This window comes from Oncorhynchus mykiss, chromosome 7 (assembly GCF_057628025.1).
Source record: "Oncorhynchus mykiss isolate SJ-2025 chromosome 7, ASM5762802v1, whole genome shotgun sequence".
Classification (NCBI taxonomy): Eukaryota; Metazoa; Chordata; class Actinopteri; order Salmoniformes; family Salmonidae; genus Oncorhynchus; species Oncorhynchus mykiss.
The window spans coordinates 47841814-47869654 of NC_143028.1; the positions used below are offsets into that span (position 1 = coordinate 47841814).

The following is a 27841-nucleotide window of genomic DNA, read 5'->3' on the forward strand; positions in this document are numbered from 1 at the left end:
GCGTAGGCCTTGTAGCAGCACTGCATCACTATGTACAAAGATAATTATTCAGAAGCTCTCCTTAAAATGGCTTGACCACACAAACACCCCTCAGGTCTGTAGTGCAGCTCTATCCCTGTTCCCAGCAGCAGGCAGTAGCAGTCCGGGTCTGAATCAATTCCCTCCCAGACTGCCACTGAAACACTAATAATGTGACAGGGACTTCAAAGGCTTGCGGCTCTTTGAAGTGGGAGCATTAGTTATATGTCTGTCTGACCCACTATGTCTCTTGTAATAAAGAAGGAGTTAGGGCCAAAAAGACTCACAAAATAGGCTGCATAGTGCACGGCTCATGGCTGCATTCATTTGGTTGCAGAGATAATGTTGTACTCTATGTGGCACACGCTGTGTCTCGTATAGTCCTTCCTTAATTGTGTTCTACTGATTTGAAGGAGGATATGATGCTCATGTCTAAGGACTGATCCCAGTGTTTTTACAGGTTATTTCTGAGAAGGCCTCTTGTTACTAAGGCCCTATGATGGATAATGATGAAGGTTATAGTAGAGGTTTGCAGGAAAAGGTAAGGGTCTCACTGATTAACTAACCTCGGTGATGCGTGGGTTGGTACACTTGACATTCCTGCCGGACAGGTTGAGCCAGCGGCTGGCGTAGGGGCTGATGGGTGAACAGTGCTGCTTCATGGTGCAACGGCCTTCTCCACTGCACCAGCCACACTGGAACTTCCTCTCAGCCCTCAGACACATGCCACAACTGTCCCGCTGGGCACCACACTTATACAGGTGCACTGTGGGATAGAGGAGGACCGCAGTTGAATTATATTCAGTGCGTGTATATTTCACAGTATTTAGATATTGAATGGCACTATTCTACAACCAAATACATAATGGAAAGAGTTCTAACAGTCAGAAACCAAAAATGGTAAACACAAAAGTTCACCCTTCACTCTCACAGCCCAAATGATTGGCCTTCATAATAACACAGTAGAGCGTGAGAGCCATGTGAACTTTATCTGAAGGCAGAGGGAAAGCTTTGACGTGGGCTAGACCCCATTCATCCCAACAGAGTGACTGTTTTCCACTCCTCAGCAATTGCAGGCAATGATGGATGGCACAGGCACCTTTAATCTTCTCGGGATTGTCGATGATGAAATTGCCGTTCCAAACGATAGAAAGGTCCACCGCCAGGTCACTGATCTTTACACCCTCATAGATGTACTGAGAGAGAGAGAGAGAGAGAGAGAGAGAGACTTTAACCACCTGTCATTTCTATGATCACTATCTGCTCCTCTCCCCTGGGACTTGCCCATATTGGGACAGGACTCTGCGGGGACTAGAGAGGCTGTTCATTGGACGTGAGAGAGGAGAGTGAGGTATAGATACATTAAAATGTCATGTAGTCTGTGTAGCCCTGTCTGCCACTCTTCCTCACTCAACTATCTGAGAAGTTGGTCTCCACTGAAACTTGAGTCTCAAGGGAACCTATTATGTCCCTATTACAAGGACCTAGATGTATGTTTGAATGACACGGACATGTTAGGTTTCAGACATCATTTAGATGTCTGTTTTAGTCCTTCCACTGCAGACAACCTACTTCTTAATTTATCGAGACATCGCATGACAGATCATTTCAGTGGGATGAGATCAGATTCAGATTACGCTCAGAGACTACCTCAGATGTAATTCACTACACTAGAGATAATGGTCCTGGATAATGCACAGCCAGGTTGAGGCTGGTCCCGGCGGGAGTGTTAGAGAGGGTCACACAGTGCGTACCGAGCTGTTCTGACACTGCACACTGGAGCTGTTAAAGCGCAGGGCGGTGACGCGGTGGTTGTTTCCCTGGACGTGGAGCACACACTCGTAACCCCGCTGGCCAGACTGGGGTTGGGGAAGGTTCCGGGCCCTCAAGGTGATGGGTCTCACCTCCCCTGCTGGGATCAGGATCTCTCCAGAGTGCAGCAGCTGGGGGCAGTCCTGTAGAACGTACGCCAGGAGTCAAAGGTCAGACATCAAAAAGCTTCTATCAAGGTCCATTCAATTATAAAGATAGATTAAACACTGGTTAATGTAAACATGTGTTAATGTGTATTATAGAGACAAAATTGTTAATCTAGTGTTTGTTAATCCATAGCCATGTAGCTACCTCTGAGGCATTGACCCGGCCCTCCTGAAAGGAGCAGCTGGAGGGGTTGTGAGTACACAGGTTGCGGTATTTACACCAGTGGCAGCGGAAGGTACTGTTCACACAGGACAGACACCTGCAGGGCAAAGACAGAGGGAGGGACAGATGGACACGTTACAGACATCATATGACCAACCAGCCAACAGATATCCAAATGCTTCCAGACTCTGTGGCCAAACACATGATCTTAGTATGTGTCTAATGATCCATCCAAGATACAGTGCATGAAGAGAGCATAGTTAGTTTCCTCAACATTGTACCACTAGCGCATAATGTTAATACAGCAGTGTTTCAGAAAGGCCACGAGCAACAGTAAGTCAGTATGTTCTGTAACAGCTCTGTATTAATAGAACTGGCCTGCCAGGCCGTTTCAAACACAGGATAATTAATCACGGAGGCTGATGTGATGCTGCTGTGCTGTGTGAGGCAAAAAGGGAGGGGAGGGGAGAGAAGGGGGAGGCTGTTTAGACTGACATATTAATCACACTATAGACCAGAGAGGGTCGCTAGCTGCTAATGGACACCTCATTCTGATGAATTGGATGTGATGAGGCTTTGTACTGCATTTATATTATAGTAATATGTTAAAGTTGACCTGAATGTACCTGCCAGAGAGCTACACTACTTCACGAAAAGTATGTGGACACCTGCTCATTGAACATCTCATTCCAAAATCATGGGCATTATATGGAGTTGGTCCCTCCTTTGGTGGTATAACAGCCTCCACTCTTCTGGGAAGGCTTTCCACTAGATGTTGGAACATTGTTGCGGGGACTTGGTTCCATTCAGCCACAAGAGCATTAGTGAGGTCGGGCACTGATGTTGGGTGATTAAGCCTGGCTCTCAGTCGGCGTTCCAATTAATTCCAAATGTCTTTGATGGAGTTGATGTCAGGGTTCTGTGCAGGGCAGCCAAGTTCTTCCACACCGATCTCGACAAACCGATTCTGTATGGACCTCCCTTTGTGCACAGGGTCATTGTCAAGCTGAAACAGGATAGCGCCTTCACCAAACTGTTGCCACAAAGTTGGGAGCACAGAGTCCTCTAGAATGTCAGTGTACGCTGTAGTGTTAATATTTCCCTTCACTGGAACTAAGGCCCCTGCCTGAACAATGAAAAACAGCCCCAGATCATTATTCCTCCTCGCACTATGCATTGAGGCAGGTAGCATTCCCCTGGCATCCGCCAAACCCAGATTAGTCCGTCGGACTGCCAGATGGTGAAGTGTGATTCATCACTCCTGAGAACGAGTTGTCACTGCTCCAGAGTCCAATGGTGGCGAGCTTTACACCGCTCCAGCCGACGCTTGACATTTTGCATGGTGATCTTAGGCTTCTGTGCGGCTGCTCGGGCATGGAAACCCATTTAATGAAGCTCCCGACGAACAGTTCTTGTACTGACGTTGCTTCCAGAGGAAGTTTGGGACTCAGTAGTGAGTGTTGCAACCAAGGACAGATGCCTCTGCACTCAGTGGTTCCGTTCTGTGAGCTTGTGTGGCCTACTACTTTGTGGCTGAGCCGTTGTTGCTCCTAGATGTTTCCACTTCACATTAACAGGACTTACAGTTGATCGGGGCAGTTCTAGCAGGGCAGAAATTTGGCAGACTGACTTGTTGGAAAGGTGGCATCCTATGACGATACCACGTTGAAAGCCACTGAGCTCTTCATTAAGGCCATCCTACTGTCAATGTTTGTCTATGGAGATTGCATGGCTGTGTGCTCGATTTGATACACCTGTCAGCAACGGGTGTGGCTGAGATAGCCGAATCTACTCATTTGAAGGGATGTCCATATACTTTTGTATATACACTACTGTTCAAAAGTTTGGAGTCACTTAGAAATTGTAGCTGGAAATGGCTGATTTTGTATGGAATAACTACATAGGCGTCCAGAGGCCCATTATCAGCAATCATCACTACTGTGTTCCAATGGCAAGTTATGTTAGTTAATCCAAGATTGTCATTTAAAAGGCTAATTGATCATTAGAAAACCCTTTTGCAATTATGTTAGCACAGCTGAAAACTGTTGTCCTGATTAAATAAGCAATAAAACTGGCCTTCTTTCGACTAGTTGATTATCTGGAGCATCAGCATTTGTGGGTTTGATTACAGGCTGAAAATGGCCAGGAACAAAGAACTTTCTTCTGAAACTCGTCAGTCTATTCTTGTTCTGAGAAATGAAGGCTATTCCATGCAAGACATTGTCAAGAAACTGAAGATCTCGTACAATGATGTGTACTACTCCCTTCACAGAACAACTGGCTCTAACCAGAATAGAAAGAGGAGTGGGGATGCTATTTAATGACGCTGCCAGGGTCCTCCCACTCCTCTTTCTATTCTGGTTAGATCCATTTTTGTTCCACAAATAAGGTTCAAGAAAACTTAAAGCTGATTTACCTAACTCAGTAGAGACCAAAGGAATTTTCATAGTTAGCCATCCCTAAGACCAGGTGTGGTAACTAGTATGTCTAAAGTTTAGTTATGATGGTAGGTACAGTGGGACTTTTTGTAAAATAGCTTTATAAATGATAACGTAGCAATGTATCAACCTACATGACATCAAAGAGGACCAACCAACTTTCTGGTAGCGAATGCAGTGATGAGTACTAAAATTGTCACCTGTAATAAAGCGCAGTGCGCTATGATCAACTGCATAATCTAGTTGATGATCCCTGATGTACACTGTTCCTCAGGGAACCATTCTAGAAACACTAAGTAGAACCAAATAAGCTAACAATGCGGGGTTGACTGCCTAAGGTTGACCTGAATTTAGAGGTTTACCTACCTGCCTGTACTTAAGTGGGGTTGCGTACATCAATGCCCTTAATGAGGTTGTACTCTACTATCTATTGAATGGATCAGATCATGTGTGGGTGTTGTACTCACGTGTGATGCATGCTGCAGTTATAGAACTTGACCTCTGTACTGCCCAGCATTTCACCTGTCTCCTTAGAGTTCAGACGCAGCTCCACACTCAACCAGTCTGATAGATGGGGGGGGGTAAGGATACATCTGATTTTGAGTATATTTATGGATTTCCAGGTTTTTGGTTATACAGTGCTTAACTTTATTCAGGCTGTTGGTCCTCTGAAAAAGAGGTCACATCTGTATCACTGAGGAACACATAGAAATTGGTTCTATACTGGAGCTATATCTTTTCTCACCTTGTCCTTCAGGTATGTGTGGGACCTCCTTGCCAGACGGGGACAGACACATGACTCTGTTGCCGTTGACATGACCCTCCATCTCCGCCTGCTCTCCAAAGGCACAGCTGATCCCAGCTGAGAGGTCAGGCACGTTGCTCACCTCCAATAGGAGCTATAGCAGAGGAGGAGAGAGGGATAGCTGGTTTGGAACTGTCTGGTCTGTCATGAAAAACTCAGGACCACGTCACCACCATCAACTCAAAAGATGTAAGAAACAGTTTGATCAGAAGTAAAGAACGAATGGTTAAGATTTGACTCACGGGAACACTGTGTGCTGACACGGCGATGCTGTCTGGGTGAGCGATAATTTTCACACAACGTTCGATATCAGTGGCGAACCGGAAAGGCTCCTCTGCTCTCTGACACCGGTCTCTTCTGGCACACCTATGGATGGGAACCAGGACATTATTCAAAATGTTAAGGGACATCTTAGCAACATTGCTGCAATGTCAAAGCAATTGAGGTCGACTAAGGAAAGTGAGCCCATATCAGTGTGATTGGATTGTTCTGGATTGTTGTAAAATGGGATAAATTGTGTTTTATGTTGGGGTTATATAATCAGTCTCTTTAAATGAGAAACTGTGATAGCTTGGGACGTGGAGATTTAGAAAATGCACACAAACACACAAAAAAAGCATTTAAGACAATGAGAGGATCTCAAGGTTGCATCTCTCAGCGATCACGCTTCCTCTTGACGGGGATTTGACAATAGAGCGTGTCTCTCTTTTACATTTGTAATGCCCACTGTGGGATGAGACAGTGCTTAATGAACTCTCGGATGTTGTCGAGGGTGACATCTCATGAGAGCCTTCAAAGCGCACAGAGACCTCAACTGTAATTACAAGACAATGAAGGCAGAATGGATGGTTGTTGTTCCTACCGTCTCCTTGATACAGCCTGTACCCACAGGGAGAATAGACACTAACTTCTTGGCCTCTCATTAATTGAAGTGCCTCTGGACAGCCATTTCATCCCAGACGCCCTTTCATTCCCTTTTATCTCATCTCCCCCTCCATGTCATGTCTGATAGAGCTGTTTGTTCTCCTGTCCTAGCCCCTTAGACATTAACCCACCACACACACTCTTCTGTAGGTCACATGGGGTTTACCTCCACATGCTTTGGGTGGGCATATACAGTGATTGCATGTTGCATTTTCTAACTCCCTGTTTTACTCTTGAGAGACAAGTTGAGTATTTAATTCAGGCAGTATAAACTATATAGTGAATAGTAGCTCATGGAAGTAGCATGCGTACAGGTGTATAATACTGGGACTTGGAGTGGAAACTGCACTAAAGTAAACAAATGACGAATAAAGTACCAAAACAAAAATATAAATGCAACATTTTACGGAGTTATAGAGTATATAAGGAAATCAGTCAATTGAAATAAATAAATGAGGGCCTAATCTATGGATTTCACATGTGTGGGATTAAAGATACCTTAAAAAATATATAGAAGGGCGTGGATCAGAAAACCATTCAGTATCAGGTGTGACCACCAAATGCCTCATGCAGCGCGACACATCTCCTTCGCATAGAGTTGATCAGGCTATTGATTGTGGCCTGTGGAATGTTGTCCCACTCCTCTTCAATGGCTGTGGGAAGTTGCTAGATATTGGCAGGAACTGGAACATGCTGTCGTACACATCAATCCAGAGGATAACAAACATGATCAATGGGTGACATGTCTGGTGAATATGCAGGCCATGGAAGAACTGGGACATCTGTGAAGAGCACACTTCTACAGCGTGCCAGTGGCCATCGAAGGTGGGCATTTGGCCACTGAAGTCAGTTATGATGCCGAACTGCAGTCAGTCAGGTCAAGACCCTGGTGAGGACGATGAACACGCAGATGAGCTTCCCTCATCAGCTTCTCTCAATCAATTCCTATCCCAGTCTGCTGATCCCACATGCTTCAAAAGGGCCACCATTGTTCCTGTTCCCAAGAAAGCTAAGGTAACTGAGCTAAATGACTATCGCCCCGTAGCACTCACTTCCGTCATCATGAAGTGCTTTGAGAGACTCAATCATCAAGTTTGCAGACGACACTACAGTGGTAGGCTTGATTACTAACAACGACGAGACGGCCTACAGGGAGGAGGTGAGGGCCCTTGGAGTGTGGTGTCAGGAAAATAACCTCACACTCAACGTCAACAAAACAAAGGAGATGATCGTGGACTTCAGGAAACAGCAGAGGGAGCACCCCCCTATCCACATTGACGGGACAGTAGTGGAGAAGGTGGAAAGTTTTAAGGTCCTCGGCGTACACCTAAAACCCTCACAAACATTTACAGATGCACAATCGAGAGCATCCTGTTGGGCTGTATCACCGCCTGGTACGGCAACTGTCCTCAACCACAAGGCTCTCCAGAGGGTAGTGTGATCTGCACAACGCATCACCGGGGGAAAACTACCTGCCCTCCAGGACACCTACAGCACCCGGTGTCACAGAAAGGCCAAAAAGATCATCAAGGACAACAACCACCCAAGCCACTGCCTGTTCACCCCGCTATCATCCAGAAGGCGAGGTCAGTACAGGTGCACCGAGAGACTGAAAAACAGCTTCTATCTCAAGGCCATCACTGTTAAACAGCCATCACTAACATTGAGTGGCTGCTGCCAACATACTTACTCAAATCTCTAGCCACTTTATTAATTAAAAATTGGATGTAATAAATGTATCACTAGTCAATTTAAACAATGCCACTATATAATGTTTACATACCCTACATTACTCATCTCATATGTATATACTGTACTCTATACCATCTACTGCATCTTCCCTGTGCCGCATGCCATCGCTCATCCATATGTTTATATGTACATATTCTTATTCATCCCTTCACATTTGTGTGTATAAGGTAGTTGTTGTGAAATTGTTAGATTACTTATTAGATATTACTGCATGGTTGGAACTAGAAGCACAAGCATTTTGCTACACTCGCATTAACATCTGCTAACCATGTATATGTGACCAATAAAATGTTATTTTATTTAACAGTATCTGACAGTTTGTGCAGAATTTATTCGGTCATGCAAACCAACAGTTTCATCAGCTGTCCGGGTGTCTGGTCTCAGAAGATTCCACAGGTGAAGAAGCCAGATGTGGAGGTCCTGGGCTGGCATGGTTACACGTGGTCTGCGAATTTGAGGCAGGTTGGGCGTACTGCCAAATTCTCTAAAACTAAGTTGGAGGTGGCTTATGGTAGAGAAATGAACATTCAATTCTCTGGCAACAGCTCTGGTGGACATTCCTGCAGTCAGCATGCAATTTGCACGCTCCCTCAAAACTTGAGACATCTGTGGCATTGTGTTGTGTGACAAAACTGCACATTTTAGAGTGGCCTTTTATTGTCCCCAGCCCAAGGTGCACCTGTGTAATGATCATGCTGTTTAATCAGCTTATTGATATGCCACACCTGTCAGGTGGACAAATTATCTTAGGCAAATGACAGGGATGCAATCAAATTTGTGCACAACATTTTGGAGAAATAAGCTTTTTGTGCATGTGGACAATTTCTGGGATCTTTTATTTTAGCTCATGACACATGGGACGGAGATTTTACATGTTGCATTTATATTTTTGTTCAGTATAATTAGGATAAATCTATTCTGTGTTTTGCTAGTCAAGTAGGATGATAAGAGTACACTCCAAGAGCTGCAATTTAGATAATGATGATCGTAGAGATTGCTGAAATGCAAATGCAATATAATACTGCATATTAAATCCTTTCTGAGGTCTGTTTCAGTAAATTTTCAGAAACACTGCCTGGGTTTTAATCTTCTGAATCCCTTCTGGTCTGTCCTGTTCTATTACGTAAGCTAACATCCCGGTCAGACAATTAAGATGTAAGCCCAGTCTCTCAAAGACCAAAATGTTACGGAGTCTGCAGCAGCCCAGTGGGTTACCCTGTCTACTCCCTGTAATCCTTCTGTACTCTGTCCCAATTGTCTCATTCTGTCCCCCCATACCAGCAGTGACAGTTTGTCTGTCTGTATCTGTGTGCTCAATAGCATCATTTTCTATTCAAGGGATTCTATAAACTCTTACTCCTTTTTTTCCATCTAAATTCCAGCTGTTGGTAAGTTATGTGATTGGTGTGTTAAACCATGGCCATTGTGCCTTTTAAGAATAGTGTGGTAGTGGACTTACATGTTGTGCAAGACACACCAGCCACAATGAGGATCCTCAGAGCTCAGACACTCTCCGCAGGTCCCGTATTGCTCACATGCCTCCACTGGGACCTTGGTCACCTACAACACAACAGAGGAAGGCTTAGATGCAGCACAGAGGCCATGGAGGCTACAACATTCACATACACATAGATATGAATAGCATATGATTTAGAATAAGTGTAAAACATATTGCTCTATATAATTGCTTCATGACTTTTTTAGCTGGTTAATTGTGTGTGGTATGTGATAAGTGTCATGTATCCATTGAAATAGTGTATTTCCTGTTGGCTTGACCAATGACACACAGTTCACATTATCTAAGGAAATTGAGAAAAAACTGGTAGTCCATGAAATCAGATTGATTCGGCTGATTGATTGTGGGTGTGTTCAACAGAGGAAGTGGCTCTGGCAAACGGGCTGAGAAAGGAGTAAAGCCACAGCAAAGATAAGCCTGATCTACATGGGTGAGCTCACAGCCTAGATCAGCCTACACACACACACACACACACCTCCTCTCTGTGTGGACGCCTGGCAAAGCATACGCTCCCATTAGTCGCTGTGACAGACGTTGCTGTTGAGTGGGCAGCGCCAACAGCCAGTGCATACACAAACAGGTTGAAGCTCTTTGCTATTTTATACTTTGCTATTATTCTCCCCTTTGACGGACAATGCAAGCAATTTATTGTTGTAAGCAGTCACAAATGAAGAGTGAATTATGGATTAGAACGTCTCTGCTGCACTTGATAGCGTAAGTGGGTTCTCTCCCAGGTCTGTGTTAGCAAAACTGATTATCTGCCTCTTCCCGCAAAATCCGTTTGTAATTTTTTAAAGTGTTCAGAACACAGTGCATTCCATTAGGAAAATTATTTTAGAAGGGATGGACGGGCAAATCTGATGCAGGAGAAGTAATCGACTAAACCAACCCAACTCAGATCAGCCTCTTCTAAACTAGCTGAGAATGGGAAGGAGCAGACAGACAGAGCCTTGGTGTCACTGTGCCAACAGCGTGCCTCTGGTGCTGCGTGCCTCTGGTGCTGCGCGCCTCTGGTGCTCAGATGATGGGAGTTTATTTGTCCATCGGATTTTACCTGAGCATAAAGGCATAGCTGTGAATCACAATGAGATGACATTGACAGCAGAATTATTTTAGGACCACATTCTCCTACAAATGTACAGCCCTAGAAAATCTATAGAAATGTAACTCAAATTAATTTTCACATTGAAATCATTGGCAGTCACTTGATGAATGCTTCAGATTGTTATCTTTCTTCAACTGACCCTATCCATCAACCATCAGCTTATTATGTGACTAGTCGATCTGCTGGGAGGACAGACAGAGGTTGCTCTCCTCCCTGACCTGTTGTGTTCACAGCTGCTGACCCCTTGACAGGGATAACAAAAGGTTCAAGGACGGGTCAGGACAGAAGCCAGGACAGAGACTTAACCCTTCCTGTCCAAACAACCTCACACAAAGTCCAACCAAACCACGCTCAACAAAATGCCCAGATTCGAAGTATTTCCTCCTCTGCCTTTGTTCCTTGACGAGACGGGTCATGGCTGCCTTTATAACAGGGCTCTCCGACCCTGTTCCTGGAGAGCTACCCTCCTGGTGATTTCACTCCAACCCCAGTTGTAACTAACCTGATTCAGCTAATCAGCCAGCTAATTATTAGAATCAGGTGCGCTAGATTGGGTTGGTGCAAAATCCTACAGGACATTAGCACTCCGGGAACGGGGTTGGAGAGCCCTGCTCTATAAGCACTACAGGCAGCCTATACTGTTTATGTACGATGTGTAGCTTGTATGATGATGTTCATTTCACTCAGGTTATAGCTATTGCCTTCAGGTTAATTATACTGACTAAAATGGAACAGTGGGTTAACTGCCTGTTCAGGGGCAGAAAGACAGATTTGTACCTTGTCAGCTCGGGGGTTTGAACTTGCAACCTTCCGGTTACTAGTCCAACGCTCTAACCACTAGGCTAACCACTAGGCCCTGCCACCCCAATACTTCTCAACATAAAGCAGGGATAGATAGATGTTTCAACAAATAATCAACCTGAGGACATCAAACTATTATAAAGCTGCTTGGTAGGATAAAAAAAGTACATTCTTAGACTACTTACACACATACACACACACACACACTCTGTTCCTCTCCACTCTGCATCATCATGCTCGGCAGGAGACAGAGAGGCTCATTGTTATTCTGCGAGGGTCGCCTGATCGCAGTCAAATCTGTTTGTGCCTCGCTCCTCATTTCACATAATTTCTCTATTGTTTGGCTCAGAGAAATCCCCAAATCCCCATACTCTGGGATCGGCTGGGAAAGCAGGAAATCTGAGAGAGCAGCCCAGCAAGCCCCTCTCCTCCTGGAATTCCTCTGTAAAGCTCTAGGAAGGTCTGATTGGAATAAGAGAAAGGGAGGAAGGCTTTACTCCTTTCCTGGTCCCTAGGGGCCAAAAGCCACAAGCAGACTGTATGATTCCAATATTAGGAGAGAGCGAGTGCATGGCCATGGGCTGGTTTGGTTGGTTACATGCATCCATGTTCTCATACTACAGTCTGAATGGGAAGAGTATCTCCTTGAACAACCAGGGCTCGTCAATAAGTGATGTCCTGTCTCTTCCAGTCTATCAAACTCTAGGAAGTGCTTCCTTCATTTGTATCAAGAGACACTTATGTACAATGCCTGTGCCCGTTTCTCCCTCATTTCTCACAGACAACCTCATTTAATTCCTTCACTTGATGTTTAGAGATTATTCCTAGACACATTAAACTAATTTATGCCGCCTGTGTTGTTCAAACGCCCTCTTCCTCTTTGTCCATCAGTTTAGTTTAAAAAATATATTCCAACAGTTGGGAGACAAGTGAGTGTAGCAGTGATAGCAGGCCTTTTGGCCGTACTGAAATCTAATCCCATTACACAACGCCATGTGACTTTGCCAGAAAAATCACTTGATGGGAGTTGAAAGTGATTACCACTGTTCCCTCTTATCTCCAAAGAGTCCAGAGGATATCTGCCAACAACAACTGCTCTGCTAGCTGCTGTGATGCTGGCCCAACTGGAGAACACCAAAAAACATCCCCAAACCAATGAAATGTCTGGTTTTCAATGTGATGTGTGTAGCATGTAGATTAGAAGATACATCGAAGGCAAGTCATTTCTGTGGGATGTGTGTAGATGAATGGACTTGTAATGGTTTTCTGTGTGATGTGTGTAGTATGAAATACATGTTAGTCTATTGGTTTCTATGGGATGTGTGTAGTATGAGATACATGTTAGTCAGTGCACATGGGTGAGTAATTAGAGCATCTGTCATTCTGTCTGAACATGCCCTGCATATCTTACACACAACCCAACATGGAGTGTACGTATAATATAATATAATCAGAGAAGATTTAAAAATGTACAATAGTATCACAATGTATGAAGGAGAGCACAAGATCAAATATTTCGGATCAAATTAATCTTTACTATTTTCAATTCTCGTTATATACCCTACATGGCCATAAGTATGTGGACAACTGCTCATTGAAAGTCATTCCAAAATCATGGGCATTAATATAGAGTTGGTCTCCCCTTTGCTGCTATAACAGCCTCCACACTTCTGGGAAGGTTTTCCACTTGAACATTGCTGCGGGGACTTGCATTAGTGAGGTTGGGCACTGACGTTGGGTGATTAGGCCTGGCTCTCAGTCGGCATTCCAATTCATCCCAAAGGTGTTTGATGGGGTTGAGGTCAGGGCTCTGTGCAGACTAGTCAAGTACCTCCACACCGATCATGACAAACCCTTTCTGTATGGACCTCCCTTTGTGCACGGGGCCATTGTCATGCTGAAACAGGAAAGAGCCTTCCCCAGACTGTTGCCACAGAGTTGGGAGCACAGAATTGTCTAGAATGTCAGTGTATGCTGTAGCGTTAAGATTTCCCTTCACTGGAACAAAGGGGCCTAGCCTGAACCATGAAAAACATCCTCAGACCATTATTCCTCTTCCACCAAACTTTACAGATGGCACTATGCATTCAGGCAGATAGTGTTCTCCTGGCATTCGCCAAACCCAGATTGGTCTGTCAGACTGACAGATGGTGAAGCGGGATTCATCACTATAGAGAACGCGTTTCCACTGCTCCAGAGTCAAATGGCTGCGAGCTTTACACCACTCCAGCCGACGCTTGTTCTTGTGCTGACGTTACTTCCAGAAGCAGTTTGGAACTTGTGAGTGTTGCAACCGAGGACAGACGATTTTTACACACTACACGCTTCAGCACTCTGCAGTCCTGTTCTGTGAGCTTGTGTGGCCTACCACTTTGGGGATGAGCCGTTGTTGCTCCTAGACATTTCCCCTTCACAATAACAGCACTTACAGTTGACCGGGGAAGCTCTAGCAGGGCAGAAATTTGACGAACATACTTGTTGGAAAGGTGGCATCCTATAATAGTGCCATGTTGAAAGTCACTGAACTCTTCAGTAAGCCCATTCAACTGCCAGTGTTTGTCTATGGAGATTACATGGCTGTGTGCTTGATTTTATACACCTGTCAGCAATGGGTGTGGCTGAAATAGTCGAATCCACTAATTTGAAGGGTGTCCACATAGTTTTGTATATATAGTGTATATTATACACATTACCCTGAGCCATAATAATGTTTGTTAATCATCAATTTCTTTATTTTTCTTTGCATCACAACTTTCAACCCATACAGTACGTACATCATTCTGTTCATAGTTAAGGGTCTTGTTAACCTATAAACATTTGCTTCTGATACAGCAGGAAATGGGAGATTCCTCACCAGACTGTCAGACATGACGTAGAGAAAGTTGCGGTCCAGAGTGAAGGCCATGTCTCGGAGGATAGAACTGCCATCTGTCATCACGGTCAGGGTCTCATACTGCCCCCCGCCCTCAGGAGGCCCATCCACTCGGATCTGAAGGAGAGAAAGACAGACATGGGTCTGGTTAATTACATCTGTATGCTTGAATATGAAATAAAGGGATGGTATTGACCAAACATACCTATGGATTACTGTGGTTTTAGCTTGGCTTTGTAATGCTGTCCCTACTCCAGGATTAGTTAATGCTGTTACTGGTGGTGGCATTTTTCTGGCTTGTTTTCAAGTAAACCAGACTCTAAAGATTTGACTTTGGCATGACTTTCAAACCACCATCTTTTTGGAGCTCATTAAAAGCATGCAGGCGGATAGGCTTCTACTTCCAAACAGAGAATTGAATTCCCTTCCCCTACCCCCTTCTATCCACAGGCCACATTTTCATCAATACACAGAAAACACTGCCCTCATTAGTAGGCTGTATCAGACATCTGAATTGCTCCATACATCACAGTACATTATTATCACATCTACCCTGAGTCTTGACAGACAAAATTAATAAACCTTCAAGTTCAACACCCAAGAGAAAATATCCTCATTAGATGTACAATCTCAAATTTAATGGCTGCTAAGAAATCAGGCACAAAAATATCATTCAATGTACTTTTTTAGATAAAGACAATAATCCTCTAAATACAGTATAAGAGAACCCTATAATAAACAACATATCCTCCATTCTAGTTATCTGGACACTACAAATCTCCAGCACCAAGCTCAGGTTGGACTGCAGCAAATCTCCCTGCGTGCCAGGCCAGTACACACAGTCACTGGCAGACTCACAATGCTCTCTCAATAGACACAGCAGCAATCAATACAAACGGATTGCATGATTGGATCCCCTGGGCTCCAAAACTGCACCAATCAATCAACCCTTCCACCTTCCAGTCAGAAGTCCTCTCCTGCAAGCTGGGCTCCCCACCAAAAACAAAGGGGAGTACAGAGAAAAACATATCTTGGGCTGAGATGGGAGAATCCTACAGGACAATCCCTCTGGGACAAACAGACCAACGCCTGGCAAGCAGCCCCACAGTAAGGGGATTCTCTCAGCAGGATCACCAGAGGATCACGGTGTCCACTTTGCTCCGTTTCTCATTTAACCAGCTCTGTCCACCATTGATTTGACACGTTCAACCTCCTAACCAGTCACTCAATAGAAAGTTGTTCTCTTTAACTTCTCGTCTATTTAGTGGATCCCTGCCCCCCTTCCCTGTCTTCCTCCTCACCCTCGGACTCTCTTACCACAATCCCACACAAAGCGGAGTCGGCTTCCATTCCATTTCCCACACTCCATATTTCATAAATAGAAACCAAAGCTTGTGTGCGTTCCCTTAGCAAAATGTTATCGTAAATAAATCCTAAATTGTCCATAGAGATATTTAGCAGGGCATTAGGAGGTTGACCAGGGGCCACCATGGTGGACAGGGTCCAATTCATGAGCTCAGATGAAATGTTGACCTTTTGACCAGCCCAGAGTTTGATTTCAATCCATTTATACATGGGTTTATAATCTAAAACAGGTTTGCCACGGGCTCTGGCCCTGTGGGACTACAGCAGATCTTCAATCTGTCTTTAAGCCCACAGTCCGTAATGAGAGAAGGAGCATTTCACTGGTTTTATAACGAGCCTGCTGGTAGCTGCTGACATGTGCACAGTTTCTAGAAGCTGTCCTAGTTCAGCCAGAGTTTGTGGTAGAAGTAATGTACATGACGAAAAGTGGCTAGTTCACAAGGATCAACCGATGACTGCTGTCCTATCAACCTTAGTCATCTAATGAAGAAAATGTTTTGTCAACAGAACATATGAACCGCAAACCACAAATCATTTCATTTCAAGGCTCTTACTGTATGTGCACACAAAGATGTTCGCTCTCTCTTTGTGTGCTGTCGATTTTACTGAATAGAAGGACAAATTTGAGATCAGAATTTAACATCCACAGTGTAAAAACTGACACTTTTCAAAGTTTTGACAAACTAACACCCCTAAAGTGTTGGTTTCCTAACACTATGGGTGTTGCAAATTCTGACTTAAATGTTTTGTGTTATGGAATAATACATGTAGTGTTACAGTATTTTGGGGGGTAGATGTTGTTTTAACACTTTAGGGTGTAAAGCCTTGTTTGTATATTTCCCAGCATGCCTTTTTTGAGTGAATTTGAGAGACACCCACCTATGGCTGTGTTTGTTAGTGACAGACATGATTGCTGCATTCAATAACTTTTAGTCCTAACACCTTCACCAAGTGACTATCTACAGTAAATGGATGCATTTAAATGAAACGTTTATGACCATATATTATACATTTGATAAGGCCTTTAGTTATGGCTTAGTTATCCTCACCATTGTGGTCTGAAAATACTGGCTCATGGGCCACATCAGACTTTCAAGTCACAATATGCTGGTTTGTGAAGTGATTAGTAATTCCTATTGGAATCCAGCCAGAGGGAGGAAATCCAACAATTGGAATATTGTATCACCCACAACCGGCATTCAGAATGACTATGGTGAAGGATTTAAAAACAATCTAAACTGGAATAATCATCTCAGTAACAGGTGCGATCAATCAAACCCCTTACAGATTGGATTAGTTTAGAAACATTTTATTTATTTATCTTTGTATAGTATAAGATCAACGAATCAATCAATGTGCATGCAGAAACAAAGGTATTGAAACAAACTATTCTAAGAATCAACTTTCAACAAAGCATGCTGGCAAATATGATAATGAGGCCCCTCCCACATTTTCTTTCACTCAGAGAAATAGTTTAGTTTACCTGGCACTGTTTACAAATACTAACTTTTTAGCATTTGTGGCACAAATCCCATTTAAGTCATGGCCCCGATGTTAGCATTTTTCAAGAATCATGTGAAGCTCACCAAAGTCACTTATAGACACTAAAATGTTAGCATTTGGAAACAGCGCCAGCTACTGCCAGGGAAACTAAACCAAATCATAGATTGCTGTCATACTTTGTCCATAGACTGTTTACAGGGTAAGGAAACCAATGTGTCATTTTCTAATTTGGGTGAGCTATCCCTTTAAATGTCCAAGCTAACCTATAAGAGGAAATGCTTTTCACTCCTGAATCATATTTATACCTACAATGGTGTGTTTTCCTTGTAAATGAATCTTAACCCCCTTAGAGACCAACATTGGATACAAACAATAAAGTCAAATAACCCAAATAACTATTGGAATTTCATATGATCCCACGTAATTCTTAGTTATGAAAACAACCCCCCCCCCCAGCTCTATTGGCATGGTTTGCTGCTTTTTTCAGCTTATTTTCAGTGGTTGTTGGTCTGTGCTTCCATCCTTAAAACAAAAAACACAAAACCTAAGGCTAAGATGTCATTTTAAAAATTGCCTAATTGGGTAGTTTGAAAGTTGCAAGACAGCTACCCCGAGTCACTTCTTTCTAATTTCTCCTCCTTTAACAATTAACATGCAGGATTGATTATGAGATTATTATGATCAAGGAATCAATTTAAAAGGGTTCTAGAAGAGGTACACATTTCTGTACATAAATGTTCCTATAGCTTTCCATTTCCCTGGAGGTTTGTGTCAAAGGTGATCAGTTTACAGTACATGTCGTTGGCCTGCCATTTCCACTAAATGTGACCAGATGTGACTAGCATGGGCAAAGTGTGTTTAGTGTATCCTAACATATGGATAATAGACTGGGAGCAATCTCTTCAGCTAGCCTATACGTTTTAGTCTAGTATCCACCCAGTGTCCCTTATTCCTTTGCCAGATACAGTATGGTAGTAGGGACACTAGCAACAAAAATTCATGACATTTTCCAAGCATCTCTTTCTAACTGACTGAAAATACAGTGACATAAAGCCAGTACGTCTGGTAACCTTCAGGGTTGAACGGCTGTGTGTTTTGGCAAATTCTAGCTGACAGACTGGAGTGGACATTGATTAACCCGTATCCATCATGACTTTGGCTGAATGCTGATGAGGAGGAGCGTGTGTCTGTCCTGTTAAGACAGGATGGTGCTGTAGTGCTTAGTGTTTAGTGAGGTGGAGGTCTGTGTTACACACCTGCTCTAATCAGTCAGACATCTCATCACTGCTACTAAGAGAGCTGTATTGATCCCTGACATTGAACAAGCTGTATGTTTACAAATGCAATTGCCAAAGATGATTACTTACTAGGCTTACTGCACTCTAATTGTGTTTGTGTGTGTGTATGCTGTGCGTACGTGCGTACGCATGTGCTGTGTGAGAGGGCTCGTCTGACAAAGAAAAAAAACATACAGCGTGTGTGTCAGTGTTGGCCCAAAGGTATGAGGTTTGCTGAATGATCCCTGAGTTTTTCCCTGAACTTAACATTCTACATTGTGGCTAGCTTCCAAGCCCCCATAACACCATTTCTACGACATGACCACAGACTCATCTAGGTCTCTGTGTTTTCCCTTAAGAGCTTTTGGGTTCTCGTTCAGGGCCCTGCTTCCTGTTCTCTTGTTCCTGTCCTCCTCTATAACCCCTCCTCCGTTCCTTTTGTTTTGGGGGGCGATTCAGGCACTCATCTGGACTTAATTTTCTTAACTGCTATTTAACGGATGCATCCTGTGTGTGTGTGTGTGTGTGTGTGTGTGTGTGTGTGTGTGTGTGCGCGTGTGCGTGTATTTTTGCACGTGTGCATGTCTTAGCCTGCATGCTCATGGGTGTGTACTAAGTGCAGTACATGTTTCAGTGTCCAAATGCAAGCAGAACTCAAGAGAAACAGAGGATATATGGACATAGCTGCCCTTCTATCATGCATGAGAGTACTGTTCCGGACAACTGTGTGATGACGCTCTCCATAGCCCATGTGTTGTAAGACCTTAAAACAGGTTAACATTCACAACGCCACAGGGCCAGACGGATTACCAGGATGTGTACTCAGAGCATGCACTGACCAGCTGGCAAGTGTCTTCACTGACATTTTCAACCCAGTCTGTAATACCTACATGTTTCAAGCTGACTACCATAGTCCCTGTGCTGAAGAATGCCAAGGAAACCTGTCTAAATGACGACCACCCCATAGCACTCACATCTGTAGCCATGAAATGCTGGTCATGGCTCACATCAACACAATCCTCCCAGACACCCTGGACCCTCTCCAATTCGCATACCTCCCAAACAGATTCACAGATGACGCAATCTCTATTGCACTCCACACTGCCCTTTCCCACCTGGACAAAAGAAACACCTACGTGAGAATGCTGTTCATAGACTACAGCTCAGCGTTAAACACCATAGTGCCCTCCAAGCGGGGCCCCTCAGGGGTGCGTGCTTAGTCTTCCTCCTGTACTCCCTGTTCACCAATGACTGGCTGGCCACCCATGACACCATCATCAAGTTTGACGATGATACGACGGTGGTACCTGATCACCAATGATGATAAGACAGCCTATAGGGAGGTCAGAGACCTGGCAGAGTGGTGCCAGGACAACAACCTCTCCCTCAATGTGGGCTAGACAACGGAGCTTATTGTGGACTACAGGAAATGGAGGGCCAAACATGCCCCCATTCACATCGACGAGGCTGTAGTTGAGCAGGTCCTTCGGTGTCCAAATCGCTTAATGTACATCCCTGGGGTACAAGCTTCCTGCCATCCAGGACCTCTATACCGGGCCGTGTCAGAGGAAAACCCTAAAAATTGTCAAAGACTCCAGCCACTCAAGTTTTAGGCTGTTCTCTCTGCTACCACATGGCAAACAGTACCGGAGCCCTAAGTCTGGGACCAAAGGGCTCTTGAACAGCTCTACCCCCAAGCCATACGTCTGCTAAATAGTTAGCGTATAGTTAACCAAATAGCTACCCAGACAATCTGCATTTTATTTTTGACTCTATGCACACACACTGGACTCTCCCCACACTCTCACACACACTGACACTCCAACACATACACACACACTCACTCACACATTACATGTACACACAAGCACACATTCGCCACACACACACGTACACACTTCTACACTCATCACATACGCTGCTGCTACTGTCTATTATCTATCCTGTTGCCTAGTCACTTTACCCCTACCTATATGCACATATCTACTTCAATTACCTTGTACCCCTGCACATTGACAAAGTACTGCCACCCCATGCACATAGCCAGGCCATCATTGCTCATTGAGTATTTATTCCTTGTGTTACTATATATATTTTGTTGTATTATTATAATAATCATTTTTGTTTGCATTTGAGATGTTGTGGATCTAAACGTGAATGTTGTCTCTTGCGATTTAGAATATAATTTGTGGTGAACTGTTTATCTGCTGTGAAGATATCTTTACTGAGGCTACTGTTCAAAGCATGCCGTTCTGAAAATATTTTCAATAGAGACTCAAACACACCTTCATTGCCAGTCCCCATCTTCCTGTCTGAGATTCTCGTCTAATCACTTCAATTACCAAATATTTCCTTTCCGCTCTGAAGCTGTCTTTGAAAAGCTCAAGTAATTTAGTACATACACATTGGAAAGTGTCCTCACTTGGTCAGTTCTCAAAAAGCTTTAATGAATGCAGTATCTGCACTTGAGATCATTCATGAGAGCTGTGTGCTTATCATATTAATCCAAAGGAAATACTACTAAGTGATTATAGCTTAGCACTGAGAAGAATATTGGATGCATTCATGTCCTTCTCGTGTTTTGCCATGCAACACCTATATTACAGAGGTCAATGCCCTCTTCTTGGTAAGTGAATAACTACGTCAAAGTAAGCCATAACCTGCTGACACTATTTAATCTGCATTATACCATTTAATCTTATTAAAATGGAGCCTTACTGTCACTGGTGGCACACTGGTGGATTACTGGCATACTCGGCATTGGTGTTGAGTTTGAGCCAGGAAAACACAGTAGGCTAAACAATGGAACAACGGAATCCAATCTAGAAGGAAATTACCCAAGAAGACCACACTCCAACAACAAACATACAGACATATCTAATCTGTTGATAAAAGACATGTGAAGTCGGGTTGGAAATGGGTGTTGCTGGGTGTGATATCCCTAGATGCTGGACGGTGAGAGTGTTGCTTATTCATTTGACCTTCTGACCCCTGACCTTCCAGTGTGCTCAGCCTGCCCTTTCCAATGGCATTGTTGCCTGACTGATCTCCTAATGGCATTTATTGTCATGCCCCACTTCCACTCTCTGTGACCATTTGGAATGATGGAATAGGAGTGCAGACATGATGTTCCATGGGGGAACTATGGAGTCTGCATCATGTCAGTGTAATGATAAACCCTGTCCTTACGTACACACACACACTGAGGGAAGAGAAAGCAGAGGAGTTATTGTCTAGTTATGTGAGCCTCTGCTCCAAGTCCACCCTGCATGTGTGCCAGACAGGCTGACACTGTGCCCACTGGCTAATGTCACAATGTTCCCATTCATCCATACAATAATCTTTCCCTATCTTGATTTATGTCAATACAGTTATATATATTTTTTTATGTATTTAACCTTATTTTAACTAGGCAAGTCAGTTAAGAACAAATTCATATTTACAATGACAGCCTACCCCCCTGGCCAAACCCTCCCCTAAGCCAGATGTTGCAGGGCCAATTGTGCGCCACCCTATGGGACTACTGAACACAGTCAGTTGTGACACAGCCTGGGAATTAACCAGGGTCTGTAGTGACGCCTCTAGCACTTCAATGCAGTGCCTTAGACCACTGCGCCACTCGGAAGGCCTAAATCAAGAGAGACTCCTGAAGAAACTAAATACTGTCAAAATTGATTTGTGCCTCTTGCATAGCAATTAAACCCAGGGGGCTATAATCTATGATATTGCTAGTCTTGGCTGTTGATTTATTTTTCCTGTTGATAAATCCTCATTGATCTCTAACTGTTGGCTGCTTACTGTACGTGACTGTGGAGAAAGAATCCCCCTGTTATATCTGTCAGTGTATTACCCATGCTTACCTTCTTCAGTCTGCCACTCCTGGTGCCAAGGAAGGCCACGCTGTAGCCGTTATAGACGTAAGAGATGACCGAGGTCAGCCTGTCCCTGGTCTCAGTGTACACAGTCAGGCCAGATACCAGCTGGGAGCCCCCCAGGGGCTGGTTGATGTCCAGCCCACAGAAGTGATCATCGATAGGCACAGGCTGCAGAGAGGGATGGGGAAAGATGGGGAGAGATGGGTGAGATGACAGAGAGCAAGAGAAGGTGTACTTCACATTTGTTACCATGGTATTCAAAGTTAGCGACTTCAAAATATATTGGGGCTGTTAAATTTGTCAACAATGCCAGGAGAGTGTGTTTGTTGATCATTTTAATTGCTCTTGGCAAACATGAAAACACTATGTATTTGGTGCCGGTTTCTGTGATTTTAAATCGCTAGATCTGACATCACACAAACACACAGCCCCAGAGATGTCAGCTTTTGATTTAGCATCAAAGAGGCTCACAAGCTAAGCAGTCCTGCTACAGTACATCTAGCACAACCCACCTCAAACCTCCACTAATGGCCTGTCAGGCAGAATAGAAATCTCACTTTTTAGGGCAACACATTTGTACTTTAATTTCTTGCACCTCTCGAGAGAATCTCTTCTTTCTTCTGCACTGGAACAGTGATGATAGGGGTAAGAGGCAGTATGAGACTATTGTCGAAATGGGTGGTTGTGTGAGAGTTGCTGAATAGCAACCTTGATGGATGTCCTTGTTACCTGTTTTTCTGAATGCTGAGATACTCCTATCATACTGAATTACAGAAAAAGGGAGACAGAGAGAGAAACATAGAGAGAGAAGGCTGACTTCAATTGTGGACGTTTGAAACGGTCCTGAGAACGCCTTCCTCTGCACTCACCAAAATAATACAAATAAATAACCCAGCACTGGCGCTAACTCATGATGCTTGGAAGAGAAGCGTGCTGCTCTGACCACTGCGCCACGCAGGGAGAGCCTAAACCTCTGAATGGTATAAAAGCCGCATAGAAAACTCCTCTGATTAGAATTATAAATGAATCTCCCCCACTTACTTCTCTGTTGCTCTTGTGGAATATAAAAATGTTGAATGGGACTCTGTAACTGGATTTTGGCTACCTTGGGGCCTATCAACTACTGTTGGTGTAATCAAGGCTGTGGGGTAATCAAAAAGCTTTAAATATTCAATTATCTAACCTGTCACCTTCACTGTCTGAATAATGTGTCTGTATGCCACATCAGAGGAGCCAGTGCTGGTCAGCCCCTGGCTTGCTGGGTGCTAATGAAGGGACTGGTTGCAAAGCCCTCTTCAGGTAGCTACAGGTACCTACCGCCTTGGTGCACTGCACATCCTTTCCCAGTAGCCAATGTAGTTCCAGGTTGCCCTCTCCCTGGTAGCAGGATTGCAGGCGCTCTTTGATGCGGGCGTTAATGTCTCGTATGGTAAAGATACACAGGGCTGAGTTGTCCAGGGGCTCGTGGTACTGCTTCTGGCCCTTGGTGAACACAGCAAAGAGGACGTCATCCTGGGCACTGATGTTGAGGGACCTGGCCAGTACTTTCCCTGCCTTGGACAGGTGGGCACCCTGTAGGAGTTGATACTCCTCTCCCTTGTGTACACAGCCCACTGGCAGTGACACATAAGAGTGGAACTTCCTGTCCCCTTTGCAGAGGCGTATGATGCGGCTTGTGTAGAACAGGTCACCTGGGGAACTGCCAGCAGGCATCCCATTCTCTGGGGTTTCTGGCTGCACGGTCAGGAAGTAGACAAAGTTCCCGCTGGCAAAGCCGTAGATGTAGTAGATGTCAAACCGCGGGACCAGAGCTAGCGTGTCAGAGGGGATCTTAATGAGAGAGGATACAAAGTCAGTGTGGAGCTCGTAGTCCAGCATGGCAGATGACTCTGGGTCACGGGGCAGCTTACGACTGGAGATGGTAGGGAAGTAGTCCTGCTTCCCACCCACGGCCGTGCCGATGAACAGGGTGCCGTCCTGGCCCTGTGAAGAGGGCACGATGACCCCATACATGGTGCCTGTTTGGTTGACACTGGAGAGGTAGTGCTCTTTCTTGTGGGTGGGCTCCACCAGGATAAACAGGTCGTCCTGTCGCATTAGCTTACAGACGCCTTGGTAGAGGCTGCCGCAGGCCAGCAGGCGGTTGTGGGAGTAGTCTATGAGCAACAGTTTATTGATGTTGTCAGTGGAGGCCAGGGGCTCAGAGCAGGGCTGCACTATAAGAGGAGGGTAGCAGGCCTTGTTGTCGTACTCAGGTCCTGTGTCATGGGAGACCAGGAGGGTCAGGTTGGCAGATAGCTTGTAAATCCGGTTCACAGCACCAACATAGAGAGCGCCAGTGGTCTTGTGCACAATCAGGTGGTTCAGGGTCCATTCCCTTCTCTCTGACTTGAAGGTGTTGAGGGACTGGGACTGGCCTTGGCCCATTGCTAGGGAGATGGGCATCAAGACCAACAGCCACCACGTCAGGGACCATGACTGCCCCTTAGTACTTCCACTGTAAATGCATCCTATATCCAAGCACATCCCCATCCCCATAGGACTTCTAAGAGATGGCAAGTCCAGACTAAATGTCTAGTGCTGTAGGGTAGGAATGAATACGACTGTTCTCAGTCAGGCTGTACTCTAGTTGATATCCGCAACAATGGTCTTCACATTATCCTGAAAGAGAAAATAAATGGTTTGGTTTAGTCTTGATGACCTAGAATACTTTGAATGATTTAGAAACAAATCAAAGGCGTTATAATAAACCTTTCATAAATCTTTAGCAAGGACTCATGAAATAGGGTTTTATTCATATAAGGTTTTGGTTCAAATAAATATATGAATAACCTCCCTCCAATTTTACTAGGTTGACATTTTACAGTGACAAGAGTTTTCCATTATAAAAGACAGGGCTAAGAAGAGATACAGGCCAGAGACAGAACAGAATCACACTGATAAATACCATCTTGAAATGGTTTCACCATTGTTGTTCTCTCCCACTCTGCTTTCTCAGACACAACATACATCAACAGAACATGTAATTCCAGTAATCACTTCACAGGAGCAGTGTAGATCTCCATCCCCATTGCAATCAATAAAGAGTGCCAGATTAGCAGGAGAGGTCTCTCTGCTTTCCCTATCTGCAGGGGTTCATTATCTCTCTGTGATGACCAGGGAGGTCTGTAGCCTATTACTTCAACAAAGCAGTGACAAACAGTGACTCTGTGCTTTACATACTGTTTAGACAGCTAATTAAATAGGATCCAAATGTATTAATTATGCTTACATATTTCCAGATGCCTGTTTTCTTTCCTTCCCTCCCTCTTGTTCTCCTAAATGGTTAAATCCTCCAGGAATTAATCACTCTTTCCAGGACGTCTGACATTCCTAAATTAATCAGGCCTTTTGGCGGTGAATCATTAAGGATTCAGAGTCGGACAGCATCAACCCTTTCATTTTCCCTTTTTTTTACTTCATTAGCATATTTTACTTCAACCAGGGGACAAACAATGGCCCTAGAATACTGCATGGAATGGATGGATGGATGGATGAGTGGATGGATGAGTGGATGGATGAGTGGATTAGAGAAAGGAGAGTGAAAGCCTTGTAAAAAAAAATCTTTATTCATGACTTTCTTTCTTTTCACAATCCATTCATCATGTGCTGTATGCTTTGAGTTTGCATCTGTCTAAATAAAAAAAATTCTCACACCGATGAGATAACCTGGTTAGTAAATTTGGACCTGGAGAACAAATTGCACTTTTACCTTTTTTTATATGACTCCTTATTAATCTACGGTAGGGAACATTGATCACAATGAGGTAGAATTGTTGGCTTCATACATGCACTCACTTCATCCCAGTCCATTATAGTAGTAATAAAAGTGCCATGCGCGGAGGAGAGGACTGTAAATTAGGAGCCCACATCTGCGTGCACCCGCTTCTTTTGTCTGCGTCCCAGCAGCTCTAGAGACTTAGCCAAGCTGTCTCTCTAAGGCTGTGTTGCCGCCACACGCCACATGCTCTGTCCTGTCTGATGCCAGACCAATAGCTCTCTACTGTAGCCTCACTGCTTCACAAAACATTCAACTTCCCAGTGGAATGGTACGGAAGCCCCTGACCAGCTCAAAGACTTTAGCTTGGAGACAATTGCCTTCTTTCTCTGTCCCAGGTCCCCTTAAGATAGGAAAATAGATAATTTAGCTCAATGAGACTTCCTGTTTAGAATAAAGTTTAAATAAAAATTGTAATTTGTGTCCTAGCAGTGGACAGCAGTGGCCATGGCTGCACTCCATTGCTACTACTAACAGGGTGTCCGGCAGGGTGTGTTGTGTAGGAGCCAGGGATGGAGAGGACAGACAGGACTGGAGGACTGACACGGTGGTGTCTGGGTTTTCTCCAGCTCCACTCCAGCATCTCCTCTCCATCTGTCCCTGCCTCAAAGACGTCAGGGGGGAAATCACTGGAGTGTCCCTGTTTCCTCTTGTCCCTTTGGCAGGCAGACACTCTGTGTATTCTCTCCCTGTTCTCTACAACATACAACACATATCCTATTATATACTCACTCTCAAACTGATGACAATTATACACTGGTGTACAAAACATTAGGCACACCTGCTCTTTCCATGGCAGACTGACCAGGTGAATCCAGGTGAACACTATGATTCCTTGTCAATTGTTAAATTCAAATCCAATTTTTAAGCCTTGAAACAATTGCGACATGGATTGTGTATGTGTTCCATTCAGAGGGTCAATGGGCAAGACAAAAGATGTAAGTATCTTTGAATGAGGTATGGTAGTAGGTGTCAGGTGCACCGGTTTGTGTCAAGAACTGCAATGCTGCTGGGTTTTTCAGGTTCAACAGTTTCCCATGTGTATCAAGATTGGTCCACCACCAAAAGGACATCCAGCCATCTTGACACAACTTTGGGAAGCATTGGAGTCAACATTGGCCAGCATCCCTGTGAAACGCGTTAGACACCTTGGAGATATCCATGCCCCAACAAATTGAGGCTGTTCTGATTGGCAAAAGGGGGTCGGGGGCACAACTCAATATTAGGTGTTCTTAATGTTTTATGCACTATGTACATACTGTCACTGGCATTGCTGCCCTGTTATGTTGTCATCCTGTCATCATGTAGTTATTTGGTTGTAATTCATGTCAGCTACAAATTTAAGGCTGGATGTTAGAAGGAAAATGTCAAAACTCTCTATATCCAGATAAAAAAGAAAATGTGTCATTGCCCTTGCAGGCTGTACTGTGCAGGATCCACATAAAAGTTAAATCCTGTGGCCCCTGGGAGGGAGAGCAAGAGATGCTAACTCCTGACAATGCCTTTCTCACGTCTGCATAATGTACACTCTGAACAGGGCTGGAAAATTCTGGATTTTCTGAAAAAACAGGGAATTGATTGAAATTTTAGAGCCCTAACTCTGAGACTTTCCTGATCTAGTTTCTATTCTG

The 27841-nt window shown here is 44.2% G+C and overlaps 1 protein-coding gene across 1 annotated transcript in view; it reads right to left on the reverse strand.

Moving 5' to 3' along the window:
• Positions 1 to 27841, reverse strand: part of LOC110527988 (plexin-A2) — a 55920-nt gene that overhangs the window by 14902 nt on the left and 13177 nt on the right. The window contains exons 2-12 of the mRNA XM_021609704.3: positions 23711 to 25054; positions 22379 to 22561; positions 14356 to 14490; positions 9539 to 9639; positions 5646 to 5769; positions 5344 to 5497; positions 5066 to 5162; positions 2143 to 2257; positions 1773 to 1973; positions 1118 to 1214; positions 585 to 784 (exon numbers count right to left, since the gene is read on the reverse strand). Coding sequence (XP_021465379.1) covers positions 585 to 784; positions 1118 to 1214; positions 1773 to 1973; positions 2143 to 2257; positions 5066 to 5162; positions 5344 to 5497; positions 5646 to 5769; positions 9539 to 9639; positions 14356 to 14490; positions 22379 to 22561; positions 23711 to 24931 — 2628 coding nt within the window. The 5' untranslated portion in view covers positions 24932 to 25054. The remainder of the gene's footprint in view (positions 1 to 584; positions 785 to 1117; positions 1215 to 1772; positions 1974 to 2142; positions 2258 to 5065; positions 5163 to 5343; positions 5498 to 5645; positions 5770 to 9538; positions 9640 to 14355; positions 14491 to 22378; positions 22562 to 23710; positions 25055 to 27841) is intronic.